This window comes from Sus scrofa, chromosome 7 (assembly GCF_000003025.6).
Source record: "Sus scrofa isolate TJ Tabasco breed Duroc chromosome 7, Sscrofa11.1, whole genome shotgun sequence".
Lineage (NCBI taxonomy): Eukaryota > Metazoa > Chordata > Mammalia > Artiodactyla > Suidae > Sus > Sus scrofa.
Window position 1 is genome coordinate 53,332,450 of NC_010449.5, and position 23,778 is coordinate 53,356,227.

General features: G+C 39.7%; 1 protein-coding gene across 6 annotated transcripts in view; it reads left to right on the forward strand.

Annotated features, from left to right (window-relative positions):
- Positions 1-23,778, forward strand: part of BLM (Bloom syndrome RecQ like helicase) — a 95,135-nt gene that overhangs the window by 14,935 nt on the left and 56,422 nt on the right. For 2 of the 6 annotated variants that reach the window (XM_021097882.1, XM_021097881.1), the window contains 4 exons: positions 11,415-11,516; positions 13,223-13,929; positions 16,092-16,254; positions 20,403-20,524. In XM_021097882.1, coding sequence (XP_020953541.1) covers positions 11,419-11,516; positions 13,223-13,929; positions 16,092-16,254; positions 20,403-20,524 — 1,090 coding nt within the window. In that variant the 5' untranslated portion in view covers positions 11,415-11,418. 6 annotated transcript variants of the gene reach the window in all.

Genomic DNA, 23,778 nt, shown 5'->3' on the forward strand with positions numbered 1-23,778 from the left:
TTTTATTTTCAAAAATGGGCTGCAGGCCAGATTTGGCCTATGACTCATAGTTTCCCAACTCCTGATCTAAAATATATTGCTTACTGATTATTCCAATAACATTTGTTAAATATTGATTATTTTCCCTAGTTTGTTATGTGTCTCTCATTACATATTAAACATTATATTTTGGAGCTAGGTTTTTCTTTTTTAAAGGTGAGTACCATGCCATTTAAATTACTGTTCCATTTAATATGATTATAATATTTCTAATGCTAGTTTCCACCCCATTGCTATTTAATACGCTTGTCTCGTGCTTTTGTCAAGTGAATTTTTTTATTTTTTTTAATCTTATAATTAATGATTTTTATTTTTTCCATTATAGCTGGTTTACAGTGTTCTTTTAATTTTCTATTGTACAGCAAGGTGATCCAGTCACACATATATGTATATATTATTTTTTCTCACATTATCATGCTCCATTATAAGTGACTAGATATAGCTCCCAGTGCTACACAGCAGAATCTCATTGCTTATCCATTCCAAAGGCAGTAGTTTGCATCTATTAACCCCAAATTCCCAATCCATCCCACCCTCTCCCCCTCAGCAACCACAAGTCTGTTCTCCATGTCCATGAGTTTCTTTTCTGTGGAAAGGTTCATTTGTGCCGTATATTAGATTCCAGATATAAGTGATATCATATGGTATTTGTCTTTCTCTTTTTGACTTACTTCATTTAATATGAGAGTCTCTAGTTCCATCCATGTTGCTGCAAATGGCATTATTTTGTTCTTTTTTATGGCTAAGTAGTATTCCTGTGTGTGTGCGCGCCACATCTTTTTTTTTTTTTTTTTTTTTGTCTCTCTTTTGAGGGCCACACCCACAGCATATGGAAATTCTCAGGCTGGGGATCTAATTGGAGCTGTAGCTGCTGACCTATGCCACAGCCGCACCAGATCTGAGCCGCATCTGTGACCTACACCACAGCTTATGGCAACACTGGATCCTCAACTCACTGAGTGAGGCCAAGGATTGAATCCACAACCTCATGGTTTCTAGTTGAATCTGTTCTGTTGCGCCACAATGGGAACTCCTATACCACATCTTCTTAATCTAGTCATCTGTTGATGGACATTAGGTTGTTTGCATGTCTTGGCTATTGTGAATAGTGCTTCAGTGAACATGAGGGTGCATGCGTCTTTTGCAAGGAAAGTTTTGTCTGAATATATGCCTAAGAGTGGGGTTGCTGGGTCATATGGTAGTTCTATATTTAGTTTTCTGAGGTACCTCCATCTGTTCTCCATAGTGGTTGTACTAATTTACATTCCCACCAACAGTGCAGGAGGTTTTCCTCTTCTCCACACCCTCTCCAGCATGTTATTTATGTACTTAATGATGGCCATGGTTGTTTTGATTTGCATTTCTCTAATAATCAGTGATGTTGAGCATTTTTTCATGTGCTTCTTGGCCATCTGTATATCTTCCTTTGGAGAAATGTCTATTCAGGTCTTCTGCCCATTTTTCCATTGGGTCGTTGGCTTTTTTGCTCTTGAGTTGTATAAGTTGTTTATATATTTTAGAGATTAAGCCCTTGTCAATTGCATCATTTGAAACTATTTTCTCCCATTCTGTAAATTGTCTTTTTGTTTGTTTTTATGGTTTCCTTTGCTTTGCAAAAGCTTGTCAGTTTGATTAGGTCCCATTGGTTTATTTTTGCTTTTATTTCTGTTGCTTTGGGAGACTGACCTGAGAAAACATTTGTAAGGTTGATGTCAGAGAATGTTTTGCCTGTTCTCTTCTAGGAGTTTGATGGTGTCTTGTTTTACCTTTAAGTCTTTAAGCCATTTTGAGTTTATTTTTGTGAACGGTGTGAGAGTGTGTTCCAGTTTCATCGATTTACATGTGGCTGTGCAGTTTTCCCAGCACCACTTGCTGAGAAGACTATCTTTTTCCCATTTTATAGTCTTGCCTCCTTTGTTGAAGATTAATGGACCATAGGTGACTGGGTTTATTTCCGGGCTCTCTATTCTGTTCCATTGGTCTGTATGTCTGTTTTGGTACCAGTACCACACTGTCTTGATTATTGTGGCTCTGTAATATTGCCTGAAGTCTGGGAGAGTTATGCCTCCTGCTTGGTTTTTGTTCCTCAGGATTGCTTTGGCAATTCTGGGTCTTTTGTGGTTCCATATAAATTTTTGGATTGTTTGTTCTAGTTCTGTGAAAAATGTCATGGGTAATTTGATAGGGATTGCATTGAATCTGTAGATTGCTTTGGGTAGTATGGCCATTTTTACAATAGTAATTTTTCCAATCCATGAACATGGAATATCTTTGTATTTCTTTATGTCTTCTTTAATTTCCTTGATTAATGTTTTATAGTTCTCTGCATATAAGTCTTTCACCTCCCTGGTCAGATTTATTCCAAGGTATTTGATTTTTTGGGGTGCAATTTTAAAAGATAATGTATTTTTGTGTTCCTTTTTTTTTTTTTTTTTTTTTTTAATTGTCTTTTTGCCATTTTTCTTGGGCCGCTCCTGCGGCATATGGAGGTTCCTAGGCTAGAGGTCAAATCCAAGCTGTAGCCGCCGGCCTACGCCAGAGCCACAGCGGCCTACGCCAGAGCCACAGCAACGTGGGATCTGAGCCGTGTCTGCAACCTACACCACAGCTCACTGCAATGCCAGATCCTTAACCCACTGAGCAAGGCCAGGGATCGAACCCGCAACCTCATGGTTCCTAGTCGGATTCGTTAACCACTGAGCCACCATGGGAATTCCTTTTGTGTTCCTTTTTTAGTATTTCATTGTTTGTATACAGAAATGAGACTGATTTCTGAATTTTAATCTTATATCCTGCTACTTTGCTAAATATGTTGATCAGTTCGAGTAGTGTTTGGGTTGAGTCCTTAGAGTTTTCTATATTATTATCATGTCATCTGCATACAGTGACAGTTTTACCTCTTCTTTTCCATTTTGAATATCTTTTATTTCTTTTGTTTTTCTGATTGCTGTGGCTAGGACTTCCAATACTATTGAATGAAAGTTGTGAGAGTGGGCATCCTTGTTTTGTTCCAGATTTTAGTGGGGTGGCTTTCAGTTTTTCTCCATTGAGTATTATATTTGCTGTGTGTTTGTTGTAAATGGCTTTTATTATGTTAACGTATGTTCCCTCTATACCCACTTTTGTGGGAGTGTTTATCATGAATAGACGTTGGACTTTTTCAAATGCTTTTTCTGCATCTATTGAGATGATCTCGTAGTTTTTGACTTTTCTTTTGTTGATGGGGTGTATGATGTTGATTGATTTCCATATGTTGAACCATCCTTGTGAACCCGGGATGAATCTCACTTGGTTGTGGTGTATGATCTTTTTTACATGTTGTTGGATTCAGTTAGCTAAAATTTTGTTGAGAATTTTTGCGTCTATTGTCAAATGAATTGTAGAAGTGTTTTTGTTGGGTGTTGTGAAATATCCTTTTGGTGTTTTAATTGGAATTTTGTTAAATTCACATTAATTTATAAAGAACCATTATCTTTGTGATATTTGAACCTTTCATTTAAGAACATGAACTATTTCTCTATCCATATCTTTCTTTATTTCCCCCAGTAATATTTGGTCATTTTTTTTTTATATCATGAAGATGTATGGCTTTTGTTAGGTTGATTGGTAGTCATTTAATATATTTCATTGCTCTCGTTATTCAATGCTTTTTAAAAATTGTATTTTCTAGTTAGTTATTACTACTATATGGGAATACATTTGACTTTTGTGGATTTATATTTATCTTTTATTTACCCACTTTACTGAAGTTTTAATTATCTGTTGTTATGACTGATCTTCTTGGGATTGTGTAGGTATATAATCAAATTGTCTACGTGTAATGATATTCTCATCTCTTCTAAGTATTTCCCTTTTTTGAATATTTTTGCATTGGCAAGAGTGTCCAACATTAGAGAGAAAATAAGATAACAGTCTCATTTTTGCTCCTATTTTTAATGGAATCCCCCCATTGTAAAATATAAGATGTTGTATTGGGTCTTGATTTTTAAGTACTTCAAATATTATGTTTTAATGTATCTATTAGAAATTACTTGAGGAATTCCCATTGTGGCTCAGTGGTAACGAACCCAACTAGGATCCATGAGGATGCGGGTTTGATCCCTGGCCTCACTCAGTGGGTTAAGGATCCAGTGCGCCCGTGTGCTGTGGTGCAGGTCACAGACTTGGCTCTGACCTGGTGTTGCTGTGGCTGTGGCATAGGCCGGTAGCTGCAGCTCCAATTCAACCCCTACCCTTACTCTGGGAACTTCATATGCCACAGGTACAGCTCTAAAAAGCAAAAAAAAAAAAAAAAAAAAAAAAAGACTTGAGTTTGACAGATGCCGTTTCAAATATGCATTGATAATACATACTATGTGATTCCATATATGTGAATCAAAAAGTTCAAGAATAGGAGTTCCTGCTGTGGTGCAGTGGGTTAAGAACTGACTGCAGCAGCTTGGGTGGTTGTGAAAAGTGCCGGTTTGATTCCTCTGGCCTGGCACAGTGGGTTAAAGGATCCAGCATTGCCATAGCTGTAGCCTAGGATGCAGCTGCGGCTCAGATTAAGTCCCTGGCCCAGGATCTTCCATATGCTGTAGGTACTGCCGTTAGAAAAAAAGTTCAAAGGAGTTCCCGTCGTGGCGCAGGGGTTAACGAATCCGACTAGGAACCATGAGGTTGCGGGTTCGGTCCCTGCCCTTGCTCAGTGGGTTAATGATCCGGCGTTGCCGTGAGCTGTGGTGTAGGTTGCAGATGCGGCTCGGATGCTGCGTTGCTGTGGCTGTGGTGTAGGCCAGTGGCTACAGCTGCGATTCGACCCCTAGCCTGGGAACCTCCACATGCCGTGGGAGCGGCCCAAAGAAATAGCAAAAAGACAAAAAAAAAAAAAAAAAAAAAAAAAAAAAAAAAAAAGTTCAAGAATAGACAAAACTAATTTACAGTGGTAAAGTCAGATAGTGGTTACATCTGGAGTGTATTAACTGAGAAAGCATATTGAAGTGCTAGAAATGCAGCTTTTTTAAAATTTATTTATCTTTTTGGTCTTTTTAGGGCCACACCTGCACCATATGGAGGTTCCCAGGCTAGGGATCGAATTGAAGCTATAGCCGCCAGCCTACGCCAGAGCCACAGCAACGCAGATCCGAGCTGCATCTGCAACCTACACCACAGCTCATGGCAATGATGGATCCTTAACCCACTGAGTGAGGCCAGGGATCAAACCCGAGTCCTCATGGATGCTAGTCGGGTTCGTTTACTGCTGAGCCACAATGGGAACTCCATAGAAATGTACCTTGATTTGAATGTTTATACCGTTATATACTTAGGTAAAAGTATCAAGACATATGCTTAAGATCAGAGAAGTAGTCAGAGGTAATTCTGTTTATTACTGTAAGTGTGACATTTTTCTTGCTTAGCCACTTGTAGGATTTTTCTTTTAAGTATTTCCTTTTAGTTCGGTTTCATAAGACTACTTCTTAGTGTCATAATCTGGTTGGCAAATAAAGGTCTTCTCAGTTTCCAGCCTAAATTCTTGTTATTTGTTCAAGACACTGTTGAGATAGGACTCCTTTAAGCATTTACTCTTTGCATTTGGTTTCTTTTACTGCTTTAAGATGTCTCATTTGCTGGATATACTTTTTATATTCCAGCCCTGGATTATTATCATTCTCTCATAACTTCTTTTCACTGATTTATTTGTTCTTTCTTTATGTGGATATGGCTTTCTAATTTGTTTTGTTCAATAAATTTTTTACAGTGTTCATTCAGCTTTTTACTTATTTATATTATTTTGCAGTGGCATGATAACTCTATGCATGTGAAAGAAAATTTTAATAAAGTTTCTAAATTATACTTGTGATTTTTGTGTTAAGTCTAATTCAGAGGTTTATTCTTTGAGGTTTTCTGGATTCTCATTGCTTTGTTCTTCCTCTTTTTGTATTGTGAAACCTTTCATTAGTCTCTATTTATTTTCCATTTATTTCTCTCTCTCTCTCTTTTTTTTTTTTTTTGGTCTTTTCTAGGGCTGTACCCACGGCATATAGAGGTTCCTGGGCTAGGGGTCCAATCGGAACTGTAGCTGCCAGTCTATACCACAGCCACAGCAACGTGGGATCCGACCCTTGTCTGCAACCTACACCACAAATCATGGCAACGCCAGATCCTTAACCCACTGAGCGAGGCCAGGCATCGAACCCACAACCTCATTGTTCCTAGTTGGATTTGTTAACCACTGTGCCACGATGGGAACTCCTTCTTTTAATTTTATATCAGTGATCTCTCCTGTTGATGAACAATGTCTTGGGTCAGACAATTTTATTGATATTTTTTGCTTCTCAGTACTCACCAACTTCTTAAAAGCATTCCCATTGAAGGATATTGAGTAAGAAAACTGTATATTTGCTACCATGTTTTGGACTATGACTAGAGGATACCACTCTGAAGACTAAACCAAAGAGCAGTGTAGCTTCAAAGTAGGAAAGGGTCTCCAGGGTTAAGGTTGACTACATGCTAACTGTGAGTCTGTAATGTATCACTACAGTTATGAAATACTTAATCAAACATATGTAATATTGAGATGGCTAAATATACATATCAAACCATGCTAATGGTTTGATAATGTTACAGATCTCTATTAGAATATCATGACTAGTTTTGACCCCAAAATAAATAAAATATAAAAAATTTGTCGAAGGATGCGATAGGAACAACAAAAACTTAGAAGGAATGTGAGAAAATGTTAAGTAATGATACCATAGGCTAGTTTGTCCTGCTTTGTGTCTTAAGACTGAAGGTCTATGTGCCTCTGCCTCCATGTCAGCCATCTAATTGGTTGAGGTTGAAATTCTGAGAGAACTGAAGTGTGACTTCACTCTATCATTTATCCTGTGAAAAACTTCCATATTCGACAGGACCTTGGACAGAGCATACCAGTGAAAGGTCAGTGCTTTTAAACTGGATGCAAAGTATGGAGGTGCCTTTGGACATGCAGGGACTGTGGTCTTAAAATATTCTCCACTTAAAAAAAAAAAAAAATTAAAAATTGGAGTTCTGACTGTGATGCCGTGGGTTTAGAAACCAACTGTAGTAGCTCTGGTCTCTGCAGAGGCCTGGGTTTGATCTCCGGCCTGGTGCAGTGGGTTAAAGGATCTGGTGTTGCTACAGCTGCAGTGTAGGTAGCACCTGTGGCTTGGATTCAGTTCCTGACCTGAGAACTTCCATAAAAATTTTTTTTTAAAAATCAAGGCTCTTTGGGAAAATGGCTGATGCTGAGTCTGGGGCAAAAAAAATGCACAAGATAAGTCTGGGGTATCTTTTCATTCCAGATAGTAAGGAAGCTCTCAAAGACTACTAAGTTTGTGTGAAAGAACTGAAGAGTCAACTTGAAAAGGCTCCAACTAGTCAAACATGAAACAGTTTGAGAATCAATAAAAATGATAACTGGGAGTTCCCATCATGGCGCAGTGGTTAACGAATCCGACTAGGAACCATGAGGTCGGGGGTTCGATCCCTGGCCTTGCTCAGTGGGTTAAGGATCCGGCATTGCCGTGAGTTGTGGTGTAGGTTGCAGACACGGCTCAGATCCCACGTTGCTGTGACTCTGGTGTAGGCCGGAGTCTACAGCTTGGATTCGACCCCTAGCCTGGGAACCTCCATATGCCGTGGGAGTGGCCCAAGAAACGGCAAAAATACAAAAAAAAAAAAAAAAAAAAAAAAGATAACTGTATTGGATTGAAACATACCTAATATGTTTAATCCATGAGTTTATAATAATACTGAAAGAAAGAATTGACCACCACTAGAGCTTGTTAGAGAATGAACCCATTATTTTGAAAACTAATAAAGGAAAAGAATCTAACATTTATCCCATCCTTTCCTTTTCAGTTGACTACTGCATAACAAAATAGTAGATCAGAGAACATTTCTCTTGATAGAAGTATTTCAGCTAATAAATGAAGAAGAAATAACAACATTAAAATATCACTGTTTCGGGAGGTTGACTTCTAGAATGGTGAAGTGAGGATTTTGTGATGTGTGTATGGGTGATGGGCATGTAGGAGTTCATTACCCTTCTGTCCACTTAGTTTTCTTTTGTCTGTGCCCACGGCATGTGGAAATTCCCGGGCCAGGGATCAAACCTGCACCACAGCAGGGACAACACCATATCTTTAACCCGTTGAGCCACCAGGGAACCCCCCCTTATGTTTATTTTGATAACAACTTTATCAAAATAAAGTGTATGAATTAGCTATTTTACCTAAAGCATTTTAAAGAGTTAGAAGAGGCAGAAATCCTTTTTTCTTCTGGAGAAAGTAGAACAAAATCTATATCAAAATCATCATCATCAGGCTCAACAAATGGAGATTTCTCAGTTGAATGTAATTCTCTTTCTTCCAAGTTTTTTTTCTTTTCACTATTATCTAAAGTAAAACAGTATTTTTTACGTATTTAACATTTTTTTATTAAAGTGTAGTTAATATACAATGCTGTGTCAATTCCTTGATGTACAGCAGATTAAACCAGTCGTGTGTGTGTGTGTGTGTGTGTGTGTGTATACACACACACACACTCTTTTTCTCATATTATCTTCCATCATGTTCCGTCCTTAGAAATTGGATATCGTTCCCTGTGCTGTGCAGTAGGATCTCATTGCTTATACACCTCAAATGTACTAGTTTGTGTCTGCTAACCCCAGACTCCCGGTCTGTCCCACTGCCTCCACCTCAGCAGCCACAAGTCTGTTCTTTGTGTCTGTGAGTCTGTTTCTGTTTCGTAGACAGGTTCCTTTGTGCCACATTTTAGATTCCACATATAAGTGATATCATGTTATTTGTCCTTCTCTTTCTGACTTCACATAGTGTGAGAGTCTTTCGTTCTATCCATGTTACTGCAAATGGCATTATTTTGCTCTTCTTTACGGCTAAGTAGTATTCCATTGTGTACATGTACCACATCTTAAACCGTTCTTCTGTCAATGAACATTTAGGTTGTTGCCATGTCTTGGCTATTGTGAATAATGCCACAGTGAACATAGAGGTGCATGTATCTTTTTGTTTTTTATCTTTTTGAATTATAGTTTTGTCTGGATGTATGCCCAGGAGTGGGATTACTGGATGATATGGTAGTTCTTCATTTAGTTTTCTGAGGACCCTCCATACTGTTTTCCATAATGGTTGTACCAATTTACATTTCCACCAACAATGTAGGCGTGTTCCCTTCTCTCCATACCCTCTTCAGCATTTGTTATTATTTTTTGCTTTTTAGGGCCACACCCATGGCATATGGAGGTTCCCAGGCTAGGGGTCTAATTGGAGCTACAGCTGCTGGCCTACACCACAGCCCATGGCAACACCGGATCCCCAACCCACTGATCGAGGCCAGGGATCGAACCTGCAACCTCATGGTTCCTAGTTGATATCGTTTCTGCTGAGCCACAACAGGAACACTATAGACTTATTACTGATAGCCATACTGACTGGTGTGAGGTGGGACTTCACTGATTTGTATTTCTCTAATAATTAGTGATGTTGAGCAGTTTCTCATGTGCCTGCTGGCCATCCATGTGTCTTCTTGGAGAAATGTCTATTTAGATCTTCTGCCCATTTTTCAATTGGGTTGTTTGGTTTGTTGTTGTTGAGTTGTATAAGTTGTTCGTATATTTTGGAGATTAAGCCCTTGTCAGCTGGATCATTTGCAACTATTTTCTCCCATTCCATAGGTTATCTTTTCTTTTTTTTTTTATGGTTTCCTTTGCTGTGCAAAAACTTGTAAGTTTGATCTGGTCCCATGGTTTATTTTTGTTTTCATCTCTATTGCTGTGGGAGACTGACCTAAGAAAACATCTGTACGTTGTCAGAGAATGTTTTGCCTATGTTCTCTTCTAGGAGTTTTATGGTGTCTTGTCTTATGTTTAAGTCTTTAAGCCATTTTGAGTTTATTTTTGTGCATGGTGTGAAGGTGTGTAAAACATAGGTTATTTCTATTTTTATTTTTATTTATTTATTTATTTATTTATTTTGTCTTTTTGTCTTTTTGTCTTTTTGCCATTTCTGGGGCCGCTCCTGCGGCATATGGAGGTTCCCAAGCTAGGGGTCGAATTGGAGCTGTAGCTGCTGGCCTACGCCAGAGCCACAGCAACACGGGATGCGAGCCGCATCTGCCATCTACACCACAGCTCACAGCAACGCCGGATCCTTAACCCACTGAGCAAGGCCAGGGATCGAACCTGTGACCTCATGGTTCCTAGTCGGATTCGTTAACCACTGAGCCACAACGGGAACTCCCATAGGTTATTTTTAGTAATTAATGTGTGGAATATGATTTATGTAAAACTTCATATTTCTGTGGACATTATCTGTTGTTAACCCTTCTTCCTAAGATACTTGACATAAACTAAAAGGAGGTCTCTGGTAAAGATAGAATGGGAAGGAGGGAGTTCCCATCATGGCTCAGTGGAAATGAATCTGACTAGTATCCATGAGGACTCAGGTTCGATCCCTGGCCTTGCTCAGTTGGGTAGGGAGCCAATGTTGCCGTGAGCTGTGGTGTAGGCCGGCAGCTACAGCTCTGATTAGACCCCTAGCCTGGGAACCTCCATATGCCATGGGTATGGCCCTATACAGACAAAAATAAAATAACTTTTAAGGGAAATGCAGGTGAAAGTAAAATACATTAAAAAAAAAAAAAGAAAGAAAGAAAGAAAAAGAATGGGAAAGGGCCTTGAAACTCTCAGCTCAAATGAGAATTGTTTATACCCATAAAGTCTGGCTATCCTGTCTTCCTTTAGCCCCAGTAATTTCAGGGTGCCTTAAGCAACACATTATCCCAAGCAGTAGCTCAGCAGTATCACAATTTGTTACACAGGGGATGTAAATATGCTTGACAAAAGTATTCTTTCAGGTTGAAGCTAGGTAATTAGGAAGCATGGTATCTTGCTAGTAAACCATGGCTTTCGTTGGTGCTGCTTTTCCTTCTTTTCCCGATTTTTCCCTTGGGCAGAGAATTCAGTTACTCCTTTGTTCTTTGGGTTTTCGGTATACTTTGATCATTTTCTCCCACCTTTCTCACCATCTGACTTCCGTTTATTCTTCAAGCCTAGGCCAGGCCCCATTTTTTCTGCAAGCCTTTTCCTAATAAGCCCTTCCTTAACGTCTTTTGTGCTTATTTTAGCATTGGGGAAAAACCAGGTCATTTTGTTTAAGGCTATTTAAGTGAGCCTCAGTTAAAGATTATAGATTTCAAATATCACAGTTGTAAATGTCAGAACAGTTTTTTGACCAAAAAAAAAAAAAGCCTCATTTACTCTGAGCATAGTTAGAGCAGTGCTTCACACACATACACCCCCACAACTGAATATATATTGTAATTGATGCATATTTTTTCCCCTCACTTTTTAGGATCATGGCTGCTATTCCTCAGAATAATCTACAGGAGCAACTGGAACGTCATTCAGCCAGAAAACTTAATAATAAATTAAGTCTTTCAAAACCAAAATCTTCGTAAGTATTTTGGTTGGTTTGCTTTCGTATGGGCATTAACTCACAAGTAAAATATCTTCTTTCAACCCTCTCATCATACGGTTGAGGAAATGAGGCTGAGTGAGTCAGGGATTTTCCCACTTTGCAGATTAATAGTAGAGCAAGTGTTAGCAACACCAGGTAATAAATTGTTCAGCACTTTTGCGCAGTTGCTGGCACATGATATTTGCTCGGTATTTGTTGAATGGATGAATAATGGATCTTGTAAATTTGGGCAAATAGGGGTTTTTTTTGTTTTGCTTTGGGGGTTATTTTTTAGCTTTCATTTTTATTTATTGATAGATTTATTTTTGCTTTTTAGTGCCAAACCCATGTCATATGGGATGTTCCCAGGCTAGGGGGTGGAATCGGAGCTACAGCTGTCAGCCTACACCACAGCTCATGGCAACGCTGACCCGCTGAGCAAAGCCGGGGATCAAACCCGCTCCCTCATGGATACTAGTCAGATTAGTTTCTGCTGCACCACAACTGGAACTCCCAAATCGGTTTTTTAAAATATTTTAATATAACTTTACATCCTTTTCAATAACAGTTTATAAGGAAACTGTAATCCTCTAGTTCTGTTCTTTCCTCCACGCTCTAGTCCAAAGTCCTAACAATACCTAGTAATTTATAGCCTTTATAGTTCCCTTATCAGGTTCTAGATGCCATTTTGGGTGCTTGACTTTAAAGTAACTGTTGAGTTCCCATTGTCGCACATCAGAAACAAATCCAACTAGAATCCATGAGGATGCAGGTTTGATCCCTGGCCCCGCTCAGTGGGTTAAAAATCCTGTGTTGCCATGAGCTGTGGTGTAGACTGCAGACGCAGCTCGGATCCTGTGTTGCTGTGGCTGTGGTGTAGGCTGGCAGCTGTAGCTGATTCAACACCTAGCCTGGGAACTTCCATATACCACTGGTACAGCCCTAAAAAGACAAAAAAAAAGTCAAAGTTCCCATTGTGGTTCAGTGGTTAACGAACCCAACTAGCATCCATGAGGACGAAGGTTTGATACCTGGCCTCACTCAGTGGGTTAAGGATCCAGAGTTGCTGTGAGCTGTGGTGTAGGTCACAGACGTGGCTCAGATCCTGCATTGCTGTGGCTGTGCTGTAGGCTACAGCTCCAATTGGACCCCTAGCCTGGGAACCTCCGTATGGTGCAGGTGTGGCCCTAAAAAGACCAAAAAAAAAAAAAAAAAAAAAAAAAAGTCACTGTACACTGTAGACCTTCATGTCACTAAATCCAGCAGATGTCTGGGACTCTTACCTCTTTGACTTGTCTTTCAGATTTCATCATAGCTAGCAGTGTTTAAATCTTTTCCCCGTAAAAACTTTTATCACAGTAGCAACAAGTAGCCTTGTTGAGTTTCCTCTTTTTCATTATGCTGACCCCTCCCTCTAGAGGGGCTATTAATTAGGAACTACCAGCCTGAGAAATAAAGTAGTGGGTGGGAGTGGCCTGTATACTCTCGAGGCTGAATAATTAGCTTCTGAGTAGGAAGGATCATTGCATACAAAACATAATTTAAATTACCGTACACTTTTTAAAGTCAGAAAATCTTTGCTCATTTGTGATACAGTGAAGGGAGGTTGTTACATAAATTAGTAAAAAAAAAAAAAAAATCGAGTTGTTTTGTATAGTTGCTGGGTTTGTTAAATCCATCTAATTCAGTTTTTTATTTTTCAGAGGTTTCACTTTTAAAAAGAAAGCACCTTCAGCCAAAGACCTATCTATAACTAGTGTGTCAGTAGCAAAAACACCTGTGTTGAGTGACAAAGATGTTAATGTTACTGAGGCCTTTTCCTTCAGTGAACCTTTATCCCACACCACAGATCAGCACAAAAGGATCAATGACTTTAAAAATACTCCAGCCGGACAGCAAACTAAGAGAGTTAGTTCACAACAACCGTTATTACCAGATTTGTCCCAGGTTCCACAGGAAGTTTTGTGTACCAGCCAGAACACACCAGTTATAAAGGAATCCCGTGATGCTACTTTCAAGAAATTAGAATTTAGTTCTTCATCAGATTCTTGTATTACCTTCAATGATTGGGATGATATGGATGACTTTGATACTTCTGGAAATTCAAAAACATTTGTTACACCACTCAGAAACAACTTCGTAAGAGTAAGCACTGCTCAGAAATCAAAAAAATCTAAGAGGAACTTTTTAAAATCACAGTTTGATAAAATAAATACAGTAAAGACTGATTTGATTCCTCCATCCTCTGAGAGCAAGCAGGCATATTTGACTAAGAAACAGAAGGATGATTCAGAATGGTTAAGTAGTGATGTGATTTGCATCGATGATGACGATCCCAATTCCGAAGAGCATATAAATGAAGATACTCAGGAAAATCGCTCCTTAAAAACTCATTTGGAAGAGAAAAGAGGTAAAAATTACTATTTTGTTTCATTTCAATATGTTGATTGTATTGTATTAGTTTATTCAAAGCTAAGCATTGGGAACAGTAGTAAATATGATTTAGCTTTTGTCCTTAGGATATATGGCAGTGTTTATTGAACCATCTGTTGACCATGTTCTTGAGGCAGGACATACTAAGGAAATGAAAGATTTTATTCTGCTAATGAAATTTTTCTATTAACAACAAGGATAATTCTGTGATTTTAAATATGAAGAAATATGTAGAGAATATAATGCTTAGTGAAATAAGTTGGACAGAGAAAGACAAATACTATATGAGAATCACACTGGTATCTGAAAAAATAATAAAAATGAATCTAGGAGTTCCCTTGTGGCACAGTAGGCTAAGGATTTGGCATTGTCACTGCTGCAGTTAGGGTCAGTGCTGTGATGTGTGTTCAGTCCTTGGCCTGGGAACTTGCACCTGTCGCAGGCGTGGCCAAAAAGCAATGGATCTATATACAAATGTGAAACAGACTTAGAGAACAAACTTATAGTTACTAAAAGGGGAGAGGGAGGAAGGAGGGAGAAATTAGGAATATAGGATTAACAAGGTATAAACTACTATACATAAAATAGATAAGCAGTAAGATTTACTATATAGCATAGGGAATTATACCCAGTGTCTAGTAATATCCTATAATATGATCTGCAAAAAAAACCTGAATCACTATAGTGTACACCTGAAATTAACACAATATTGTAAATTAATTATACTTCAATGAAAAGAAAAGAAAAGAAGGTCCGTGGAACAGCTTAATGGTCTACTGACTGGTTGGTAGTAGAATTGGGGCATGTAACTAAATAAGCCTTTGAATTAAAATTCTCTTACGGCTTGCACTACCTGATATTGATGTCTAATATGAGCTAATCAGGCTATTAAAGTATTATAAATTACATTCAAATTGTTTTCTGTTGAGGTCTCATAGTTATTAGATGTCTAGAACTTCATAGCTGGGATTAGCCATATGTGGAGGTGCCCACCTTCTAAAACAGTTGTAAATATGAGACTAATGTTTTTAAACACCAGAATCCCATGAAGGTTCCTGTAGGGGTGAGAGAAAACTCAAAAGTGATTGATACTGAGCAAAACTGTAGCCTAACCAAATGTGTTGCTCTTTGTGAAGAGAAAATATGGTAAGAGGTAAATTAGAGAACAACAGTTTGGCATTGTTTTCCCAATAGCCAATAGAGGCACTGAATCTGGGAGACTTAAATAACTAGAACCCCTCTTTGGTAAAGTAGATTACTTATCAGGCTTACCTGTACTTTACCCTTATTTATTTATTTATTTAGTCTTTTTGTCTCTTTCTAGGACTGCACCCTCGGTATATGGAGGTTCCCAGGCTAGGGGTCTAATCAGAGCTATTCGCCAGCCTACACCACAGCTCACAGCAGCGCGGGATCCGAGCCACATGTGCAACCTACACAACGGCTCACGGCAACACCAGATCCTTAACCCACTGAGTGAGGCCAGGGATTGAACCTGCAGCCTCATGGTTCCTGGTCAGATTCGTTAACCACTGAGCCACAACAGGAACTCCTACCCTTAATTTAAATATGAGTGAAAAATAAAGGAGTTCCTGTTGTGGCGCAGTGGAAAAGAATCCAACTAGAAACCCTGAGGTTTCGGGTTCGATCCCTGGCCTTGCTTAGTGAGTTAAGGAGCCTGCGTGGCCGTGAGCTGTGGTGTAGGTTGCAGATGGGGCTCGAATCCTTAGTTGCTGTGGCTGTGGTGTAGGCCGGCAGCTGTAGCTCTGATTCGACCCCTAGCCTGGGAAACTCCATATGCCACAGATGTGGCCCTGAGAAAAAAAAATTTAAAAAATAGAGAAAGGAAAGTGCTGATACTAAGTATGGGATTCTTCATAAATTAACTGGAGACAATCTCGAAAATCCTTAAGCAAATCATCAGCCTCAATCCAGCATTCCTTGGCCTTAATCCTCTTGACTCACTCACTATTTATGAAGAAACAAGCCAACATTAATATGTGAAAGGAGAGCCTCATAGAGTACAGAGCAGGGGTGGTGTTTGTGACTTTCCTGAAGCATTCACTTTAAAGTGCTCACACCCTGTTCTTTTCTGCCTCATTAATTATTAAAATAACCTATGTTTATCAACTGTTTTAGATAATTGTGAAAAGGAGAAAAGCTTGGAAGAAACAGAATTACATTCAGTTGAGAAATCTTCATGTATTGAGCTCAATGAAGATGATTATGACATAGATTATGTTCCACCTTCTCCAGAAGAAGGAATGACTTCTACCTCTTCATCCTCTTTAAAATGCTCTAGGTAAAACAGCTAATTAATTAATAAACTATTGTTTGTTTCTGGGTTAGCTGAAATAATTTGTTATGTAGTCTCATCTCAAAATTAATTTCATGTTTCTGCACAGTTTCTGTGGTATCCAAATGAAAGTGTCAGAAAAAAATCCCTATTTATTTCATTGTTGGTATTTTAAAGCTGTAAAGTTCCATTATGATTAATTTCATGGAACCTCCAGTTTCATGTAGTTGATTTTGGCCTGTGGAATATAGTCCTAAAAATATTGTATTTCCAAACTCCTGGGCCTGAAATGACTCAAAACTAACACCTTATTGGCAAAGTGACTTAGTAAGAAATGTGTCCCCCTTTTTCGCCTCCTTTAAAAAAAAAAAAAATCCAAATAGAATTGAACATTGTATTTGTCGTTCACTGAATTTTGGTAAATTAGTGACATGATTGTGGAAAGAATAGAGTCCACATAGTTCATTACAAGCTTACAATACTAATAGTCATTGTTAGCTCCATCCTCACCCCAATCTAAATCATAATCCACTTGAGTGGTGGGTTATTTACTATGCTGTTAACCAGTATTTCGATGAGAAACAAATCCCGCTTAGTCTATCCCTATAGACTGTTCAAGGAAGGAAGGAAAGCAGGAAGGAGGTATTCGCCTGCATAACCTAGTTTCTCTGGGTTTTTGTTTTAACAGGTGGGTTGAGATGTTTAAAGAGGCAGGAAAGGTTGAAGCATGATTGTTCTTTGACAACAAAACTGAAAAACTGTAAGAGCTCCCCTCTTCCACTTTCCAGTAGAAATTCAGACAGCATTGTACAAAGTTAAAAACAGAGCAGGACTTCATATAGCATTCATCAGCATTCTCATTGAACAGGTGAAGCTGTTGAGGGAAGTGCAGGAGATGACCGAGGATGCTGCCCTGAATGGCAAATGGGCTAGGATCCAGCGGAGTGTTATTTCACAGCCATCCCATTTCTTGTTGATGGCCCGGCTTTTCTTTGTTTATTAAAAAAGTGTGCATTGCACAGATAACATTGTAACCACGTTAACAGGATACTTACTGGTAGGCTTACAGTTCCAACAAACCAAACTTTTTTTTTTTTGCTTTTTAGGGCCACACCATGACATATGGAAGTTCCCAGGCTAGAGGTCAAATCAGAGCTGCAGCTGCCAGCCTCCACCACAGCCACAGCAACACCAGATCCGAGCCATGTCTGTGACCTACACCACACCTCACAGTAATGCCGGATCCTTAACCCACTGAGTGAGGCCAGGGAACGAACCCTCATCCTCATGGGTCCTAGTCAGGTTTATTGACCTCTGAGCCATCAAGGGAACTCCCAAATATTTTCTTTATGCACATTAAGTTCTTTTATTTTTTTAATTGACATAGAGATGATTTACAGTATAAGTTTCAGGTGTACAGCCTAGTGATTCAGTTATTTTTTCTGATTATACTCCATTACAAGTTGTTTTAAGACATTGAATATAATTCCCTGTGCTATGCAGAAAATCCTTGTTGCTGATCTGTTTATACAGTTTATATCTGCATCCCACACTCCTAATTTGTCCCTTCCCCCTTCCCTATCCACATTGTTTTGTTCCTTCTCGACACGTGTGATTTTTGCATTGCCATAATTTTTCAGTCTGCTTTTTTTTTTTTTTTTTTGTCTTTTTGCTATTTCTTGGGCCGCTCCTGCAGCATATGGAGGTTCCCAGGCTAGGGGTCTAATCGGAGCTGTGGCCACCAGCCTACGCCAGAGCCACAGCAACGCGGGATCCGAGCCGCGTCTGCAACCTACACCACAGCTCACGGCAACACCGGATCGTTAACCCACTGAGCAAGGGCAGGGACCGAACCCGCAACCTCATGGTTCCCAGTCGGATTCGTTAACCACTGCGCCACGACGGGAACTCCTGCATTTTTCTTAACAATATTTTTAACACATTTTCTGTGTTGCTCTAGTCATTGTTTTTAATGGCTCCATAATTTATTGAGTGGTCATACCATAATTTACTTCACCTTGATCTTCAGCAGTTAGAAACTGGTTATTGGAGTTCCCGTCGTGGCGCAGTGGTTAACGAATCCGACTAGGAACCATGAGGTCGCGGGTTCGGTCCCTGCCCTTGCTCAGTGGGTTAAGGATCCGGCGTTGCCGTGAGCTGTGGTGTAGGTTGCAGACGCGGCTCGGATCCCGCGTTGCTGTGGCTCTGGCGTAGGCCGGTGGCTACAGCTCCGATTCAACCCCTAGCCTGGGAACCTCCATATGCCGCGGGAGCGGCCCAAGAAATAGCAACAATAACAACAAAAAAAAAAAAGAGACAGAAACTGGTTATTTCCCAGGTTGTTTACAAGGTAAATTTTCCATTGCAACCTTGTACACATACTTGTCTATATTATAAAACTGAAGTAGAATTTTCACAAATGGTACTTTATGTACAGCGCGCACTTAAATTTTCTATTTTATTTCATTTTAAAGTGCTGGCTGTAACTTCTGAATTAATTTCAGAGGTGTAATGGTCAGATAATATATAACAGAAAAGAGAACATGTTTTTGTATCTCTTGTATTCCTAAACTTCTTTACCTGGCCTTCAAAATCCTCTGTCTTCAGACCGCAAATTACCTTTACAGCTTCATCTCCAATTATGCTCTTAGCCTAAGCTCCAATAGCCTAATGAGATTAAACTGACAATCTGGAAAACATTACAAAAAATATAAGGTGGAAAATTTTTAAGTGAAGTATAATTATATTAACATTTTAAAAAACCAATATAAAACGTAGTCTCTCATCATTTTTGAATTAGTTAGAAGATTGCTTCAAAAAAGTACAGTGGAATTCCCATCATGGCGCAGTGGAAACGAATCCAACTAAGAACCATGAGGTTGCAGGTTTGATCCCTGGCCTCGCTCAGTGGGTTAAGGATCCGGTGTTGCTGTGAGCTGTGGTGTAGGTCGCAGACGTGGCTCGGATCCCACATTGCTATGTCTGTGACGTAGGCTGGCGGCTACAGCTCCAATTAGACCCCTAGCCTGGGAACCTCCATATGCCTCGGGTGCTGCCCTAAAAAGACAAAAGCCAAAAAAAAAAAAAAAGAGAGAGAGAGAGAAAAGTACAGTTGATTCCTGAATATTAGTAAATGGAATTATTCTTTTTTTCTTTCCTTCATTGTCACTTTTCCCATACCCATCATTCAAAATTTCCTCAAATCCTACCTTCTTGGTAAAGCCTTGTCAAGTTTCAGAAAGCATTATCTCTCTTTCTTAAAAAGATATTTATTTATTTATTTGGGGGGGGGCAGGAAGTAACTTGTTTTTTTGTGTTTATTGTTTTTTTTCTCCTCAAAGGAACATGTAATAGTACCCTCTCTTTAACACCCATTTGGTACTAACTTATTTTATTACTTTTAAAGTATTTTATATCCAGTTAGACTGACCATGTTTATATGTGTTAATATTTCTCTTTTTGGGGGGCTGCACCCGTGGCAAATGGAAGTGCCCAGGCTAAGGGTGGAATCAGAGCTTGCACCTGCCAGCCTACACCACAGCTCACAGCGCTGGATCCTTAACTTACTGAGTGAGGCCAGGGATCCAACCCACATCCTCATGGATGCTGAGCCACAATGGGAACTCCTGTGTTAATATTTTTTGTATGAGTTAATTATAGGTACAGATATACATATATACATGGTGGCATAATAAGAAAAGTCTGGATAAATGCTTTGGAATCTCAGAAGAGAGAGACGTTAATAACCACATGCTGAAGAAAGCAGAATCCATTTGGGCTGGGCCTAGAAGTGATTTGGGTAAAACAGATTGAAATGGTGGGTTTTCCAAATTGAGAAAAGAGCAGAGAAAAAAATCCCTAAAGCAGACAGTGCAGGGCTCTTGTGGAGAATGTAAGTGATACAGTGTGATTGGAGCATGGGTTATTGAAAGGTTTTTGAAAGGGCACAATTGGAAATACAGTTGAAAGGGTCTCATGGGTCCAGAAGATGGACAGCTTTGAGGGCCAGCTAAAGAGGTTTTAGAATAGAGGAAAAACAAACATGTTCTCTTTTCTGTTATATTGTGTCAGATCAGTTGTGGGAAATATTAGAGAAAAAGTAGGCATTTGGTCTATTCTGTACTATGATCAGTTTTATATTTTCAAACTTATAGTATGTTGAAAGATCTTGACACCTCCGACAGAAGGGATGGTCTTGGCACATCAGAGGACTTGTCAGAACCTGAGAAAATGACTTCACAGCAACCTAATCCAGAAACCAGCACAAACTGTGAAGGTACAAAAGTGTCTTAGAGATAACACTTTTTTGGCCACCCAGTGGCACTTGGGGTTCCCAGTTTAGGGATCAGATCCGAGCTGAAGTTATAACCTCCGCTGCTTCCGCAGTAAGGCAGGATCCTTTAACCTACTGCGCTGGCCCGGTGATTGAACCTGTGTCCTGGCACTGCAGAGACACCGCTGATCCTGCTGTGCCACAGCAGGAACTCTGATGTCTACTTACTTTTAAAGTAAGATTGTATTCTCAACCCATGACTGTATATATACTATAAGGTGGCGAATTTATAGTTCCTTTTGCTCTAATAGTGAGTCTTCGGTAACAACCAACCACCATGGGTTAACCAGCATTGGCTCAAACAACTCAGAAACCCATAAACTTGTTTTCTCACAAGATGACTTTCTACCAAGTAGCATTTTCAAAATAGAGAATGAATTATTTCTCTTATTGAACCAAAATCTTGTCTTCTTATAACTTTAATCCTGTGGTGAGATGTCTGAAGTGCCTAAGGCTACATCATATTAGGCCTTTCATGTCTTTATAGATACTTGTTTCTAGAGCTTTCTTCCTCCTGGTTCTCCTTGTATATACTCTGGGTTTGGTTCTTGGTGTCCACTTCAAATTGGATACTTTTTGTTTGATTTGTTTCTAATTCGTTTTCTAATTTTCTGTTAAATATCTAGTATAATCTTTTAGCATTATGACCTAGAAAAACAGCTGTCTCCTTTCCTGATAATTTCTACTTCCCAGAGGCTTTTTTAGTCTAGAGATTTCTGCCTTCTATTCTGCAATTGTTTTCTGGCATTATTCCTTCTTATTTTCTTACTTTCCTTTCCCTTTTCCCTTTCACTCTTCCTGAAACTTCTATTGTTTGGCTCTTAGACATCTATTAATTACCTTTTCTATTTTCCGTCTCTTGCTTTTCTGCTTTCTGGGAGATTTCCTCACTTTTATCATTAACTCCTCCATGGCATTTTTCACTTTTATCAAATTAGTTTCCAAGAGCTCTTTTTTATTCTGAGTATTTCTTTCTTTCTTTCTTTTTTTTTTTTTTTTTTTTTTTTTGTCTTTTGTCTTTTTAGGGCCACACCCATGGCATATGGAGGTTCCCAGGCTGGAGGTAGAATTGGAGCCGTAGCTGCCAGCCTACACCACAGCCACAGCAGCTCAGGGTCTGAGCCGCGTCTTCGACCTACACCACAGCTCACAGCAATGCCAGATCCTTAACCCACTAAGCGAGGCCAGGGCGAACCCGCAACCTCGTGGTTACTAGTTGGGTTCGTTAACCACTGAGCCAAGACGGGAACTCCTCTCTTGAGTGTTTCTATTCTTGTTTGATGGGTGCTGTTTACAGTGTGTGTGTGTGTGTGTGTGTGTGTGTGTGTGTGTGTGTGTGTGTGTGTACATGCACATGTATAGTGAGCTCTGGGTGTTGTTTCTGTTTTCTGTGAATATCTTTTTGTTTATTTTGGTCTCTGAATTTATCGTTACAGGTGTTCCTCAAATATCTGAGGTCATAGGCATTCTTCTAAGTGCCTTACAATATTAACTAATTTAATCCTCCCCATGATTCTTTAAGGTAGTTTCTGTTATCCCATTTTACAAGTAAGGAAACTGAGGTAGTCACAGTTAGGCAGAAGCAGAACTAGGATTTGAACCTAGCAGTCTTGAGGCTCTTGAGTTTACACTGATAGCCACCACATTATACTGTTTCTTCGCCATTAAGTGTCACTGATGAAATGGTTGGCCAGGACGAGAGCAAGGACAGAGTCCTCATATCCTCCCTCTCAGTCCATTCATCATCACTTCTTGTTCACCTTGTTACAAATCTGCCTTTGGACCATGTTTCTCGGTCTTATCCACAGTGATGCAAAAGATCCGGTCATATGACTTCAGAGGTTCAAGGTCTGAAACACCAAGAGAGGAATCGTATGGGACATTGGCTCTAGAGTGATGCAGGCCAAGAATACAAGGCTGCTTCTTCCCACTCGAGGCTTGTGTGACTGTGGCTAATTAGTTACGCTTCTCTGGCCCTCACTTTCTTCTACTAAAGGAGGAGAATCGTATCTACCTTGCCCAGTAGTTGTCAGAGTTCAAAATAAAACACCCAATGCACTGTAGGCTTTCGAAAAATCTTAGCTATTGTTACCTGCCAGTCTAGTAATCCTTTCAAAGAAGGAAATACGTTAAGATGGCGGGTATATTTTTATGAACTCTTGCTAACTCTGTATAATTATTTCCTCTCCTTTGAGCTCACAAAGCAGCCATTTGATAACATGTTCTAAAATTTTGCCTTGAATTAACTTAAAGATCACCAGCATGTAGCTTTTGGCATTCCCTTTAGAATTTTTTTCAAAATTAGAACAATATTTGCTTGTCTTCACTCTTCCATCAACTCTCCTGTTCATGAGACGCTTCATGTCTCAGTGAGGTTTTCTTTGCAGGTTTCCTTTGTAGTCTGAGGTGTAATCTATCTAGACAAGGAGACTTGAGCTCCTTTCCCTCCTCTCTCTGAGCCTGTCTTGGTTTTCATTTCCTCTGGACCCTTGTTTATTCTCCTCTTTCCAATCCGATTTCCGATCTCCTTGCAGAGAAAACAGATGTCAAACAGCAATTCAGCAAGTCCACTTTACCATTCCATACTTCACGACCCTGCTTGTCAGTCACTAGCAAAAGTCCACACTCCAGAGTCATTCCCACACTGACGCATGCATCCTCTCATTCGTGTCACCCCACCACCGCCACCTCTGTCCTCTGTCCCTTGCCTTCCTGCCCTTTAGACCCTTCAGCTGGCTGCCCTCAGTCAACAATTTCCCAGGCACCTCATTCTCTTCACTGACCATCTCCTGGGAATCTTGCTGCCTCTGCAGCCCACCCAATCTCTTCATTGCTCCCACACACCTTAGGCCGCAGGAGTGGGTAGGCATCTTCCTTGTTTCCCAGGGCTACCCTAACCCGTTTTTTTTCTTTCCTTCATCTATAGCCGCCCCTCCTGTGGCATTCTCTTTCTTAATTATGTAGCTGAAATTTAAAAGTGTGGAGTGGACTGGCTGTATTCAGATGTCTAGGCATTGTTATCAGGAATTTCCCTCTCTCACATCTGCTTTTCTCTCCTCTTTTTCATCCCATCTCTCCCCCACTATCTCTTATTTCCTTGGATCTCTGTATCCTGCTTCCCCTTGTGTTGGCTTTATTTTCAAGCAGTGTTCTCCCATGTGGTGGCAGAGATGGCCACCAGCAGCCTGTCCAGCTTG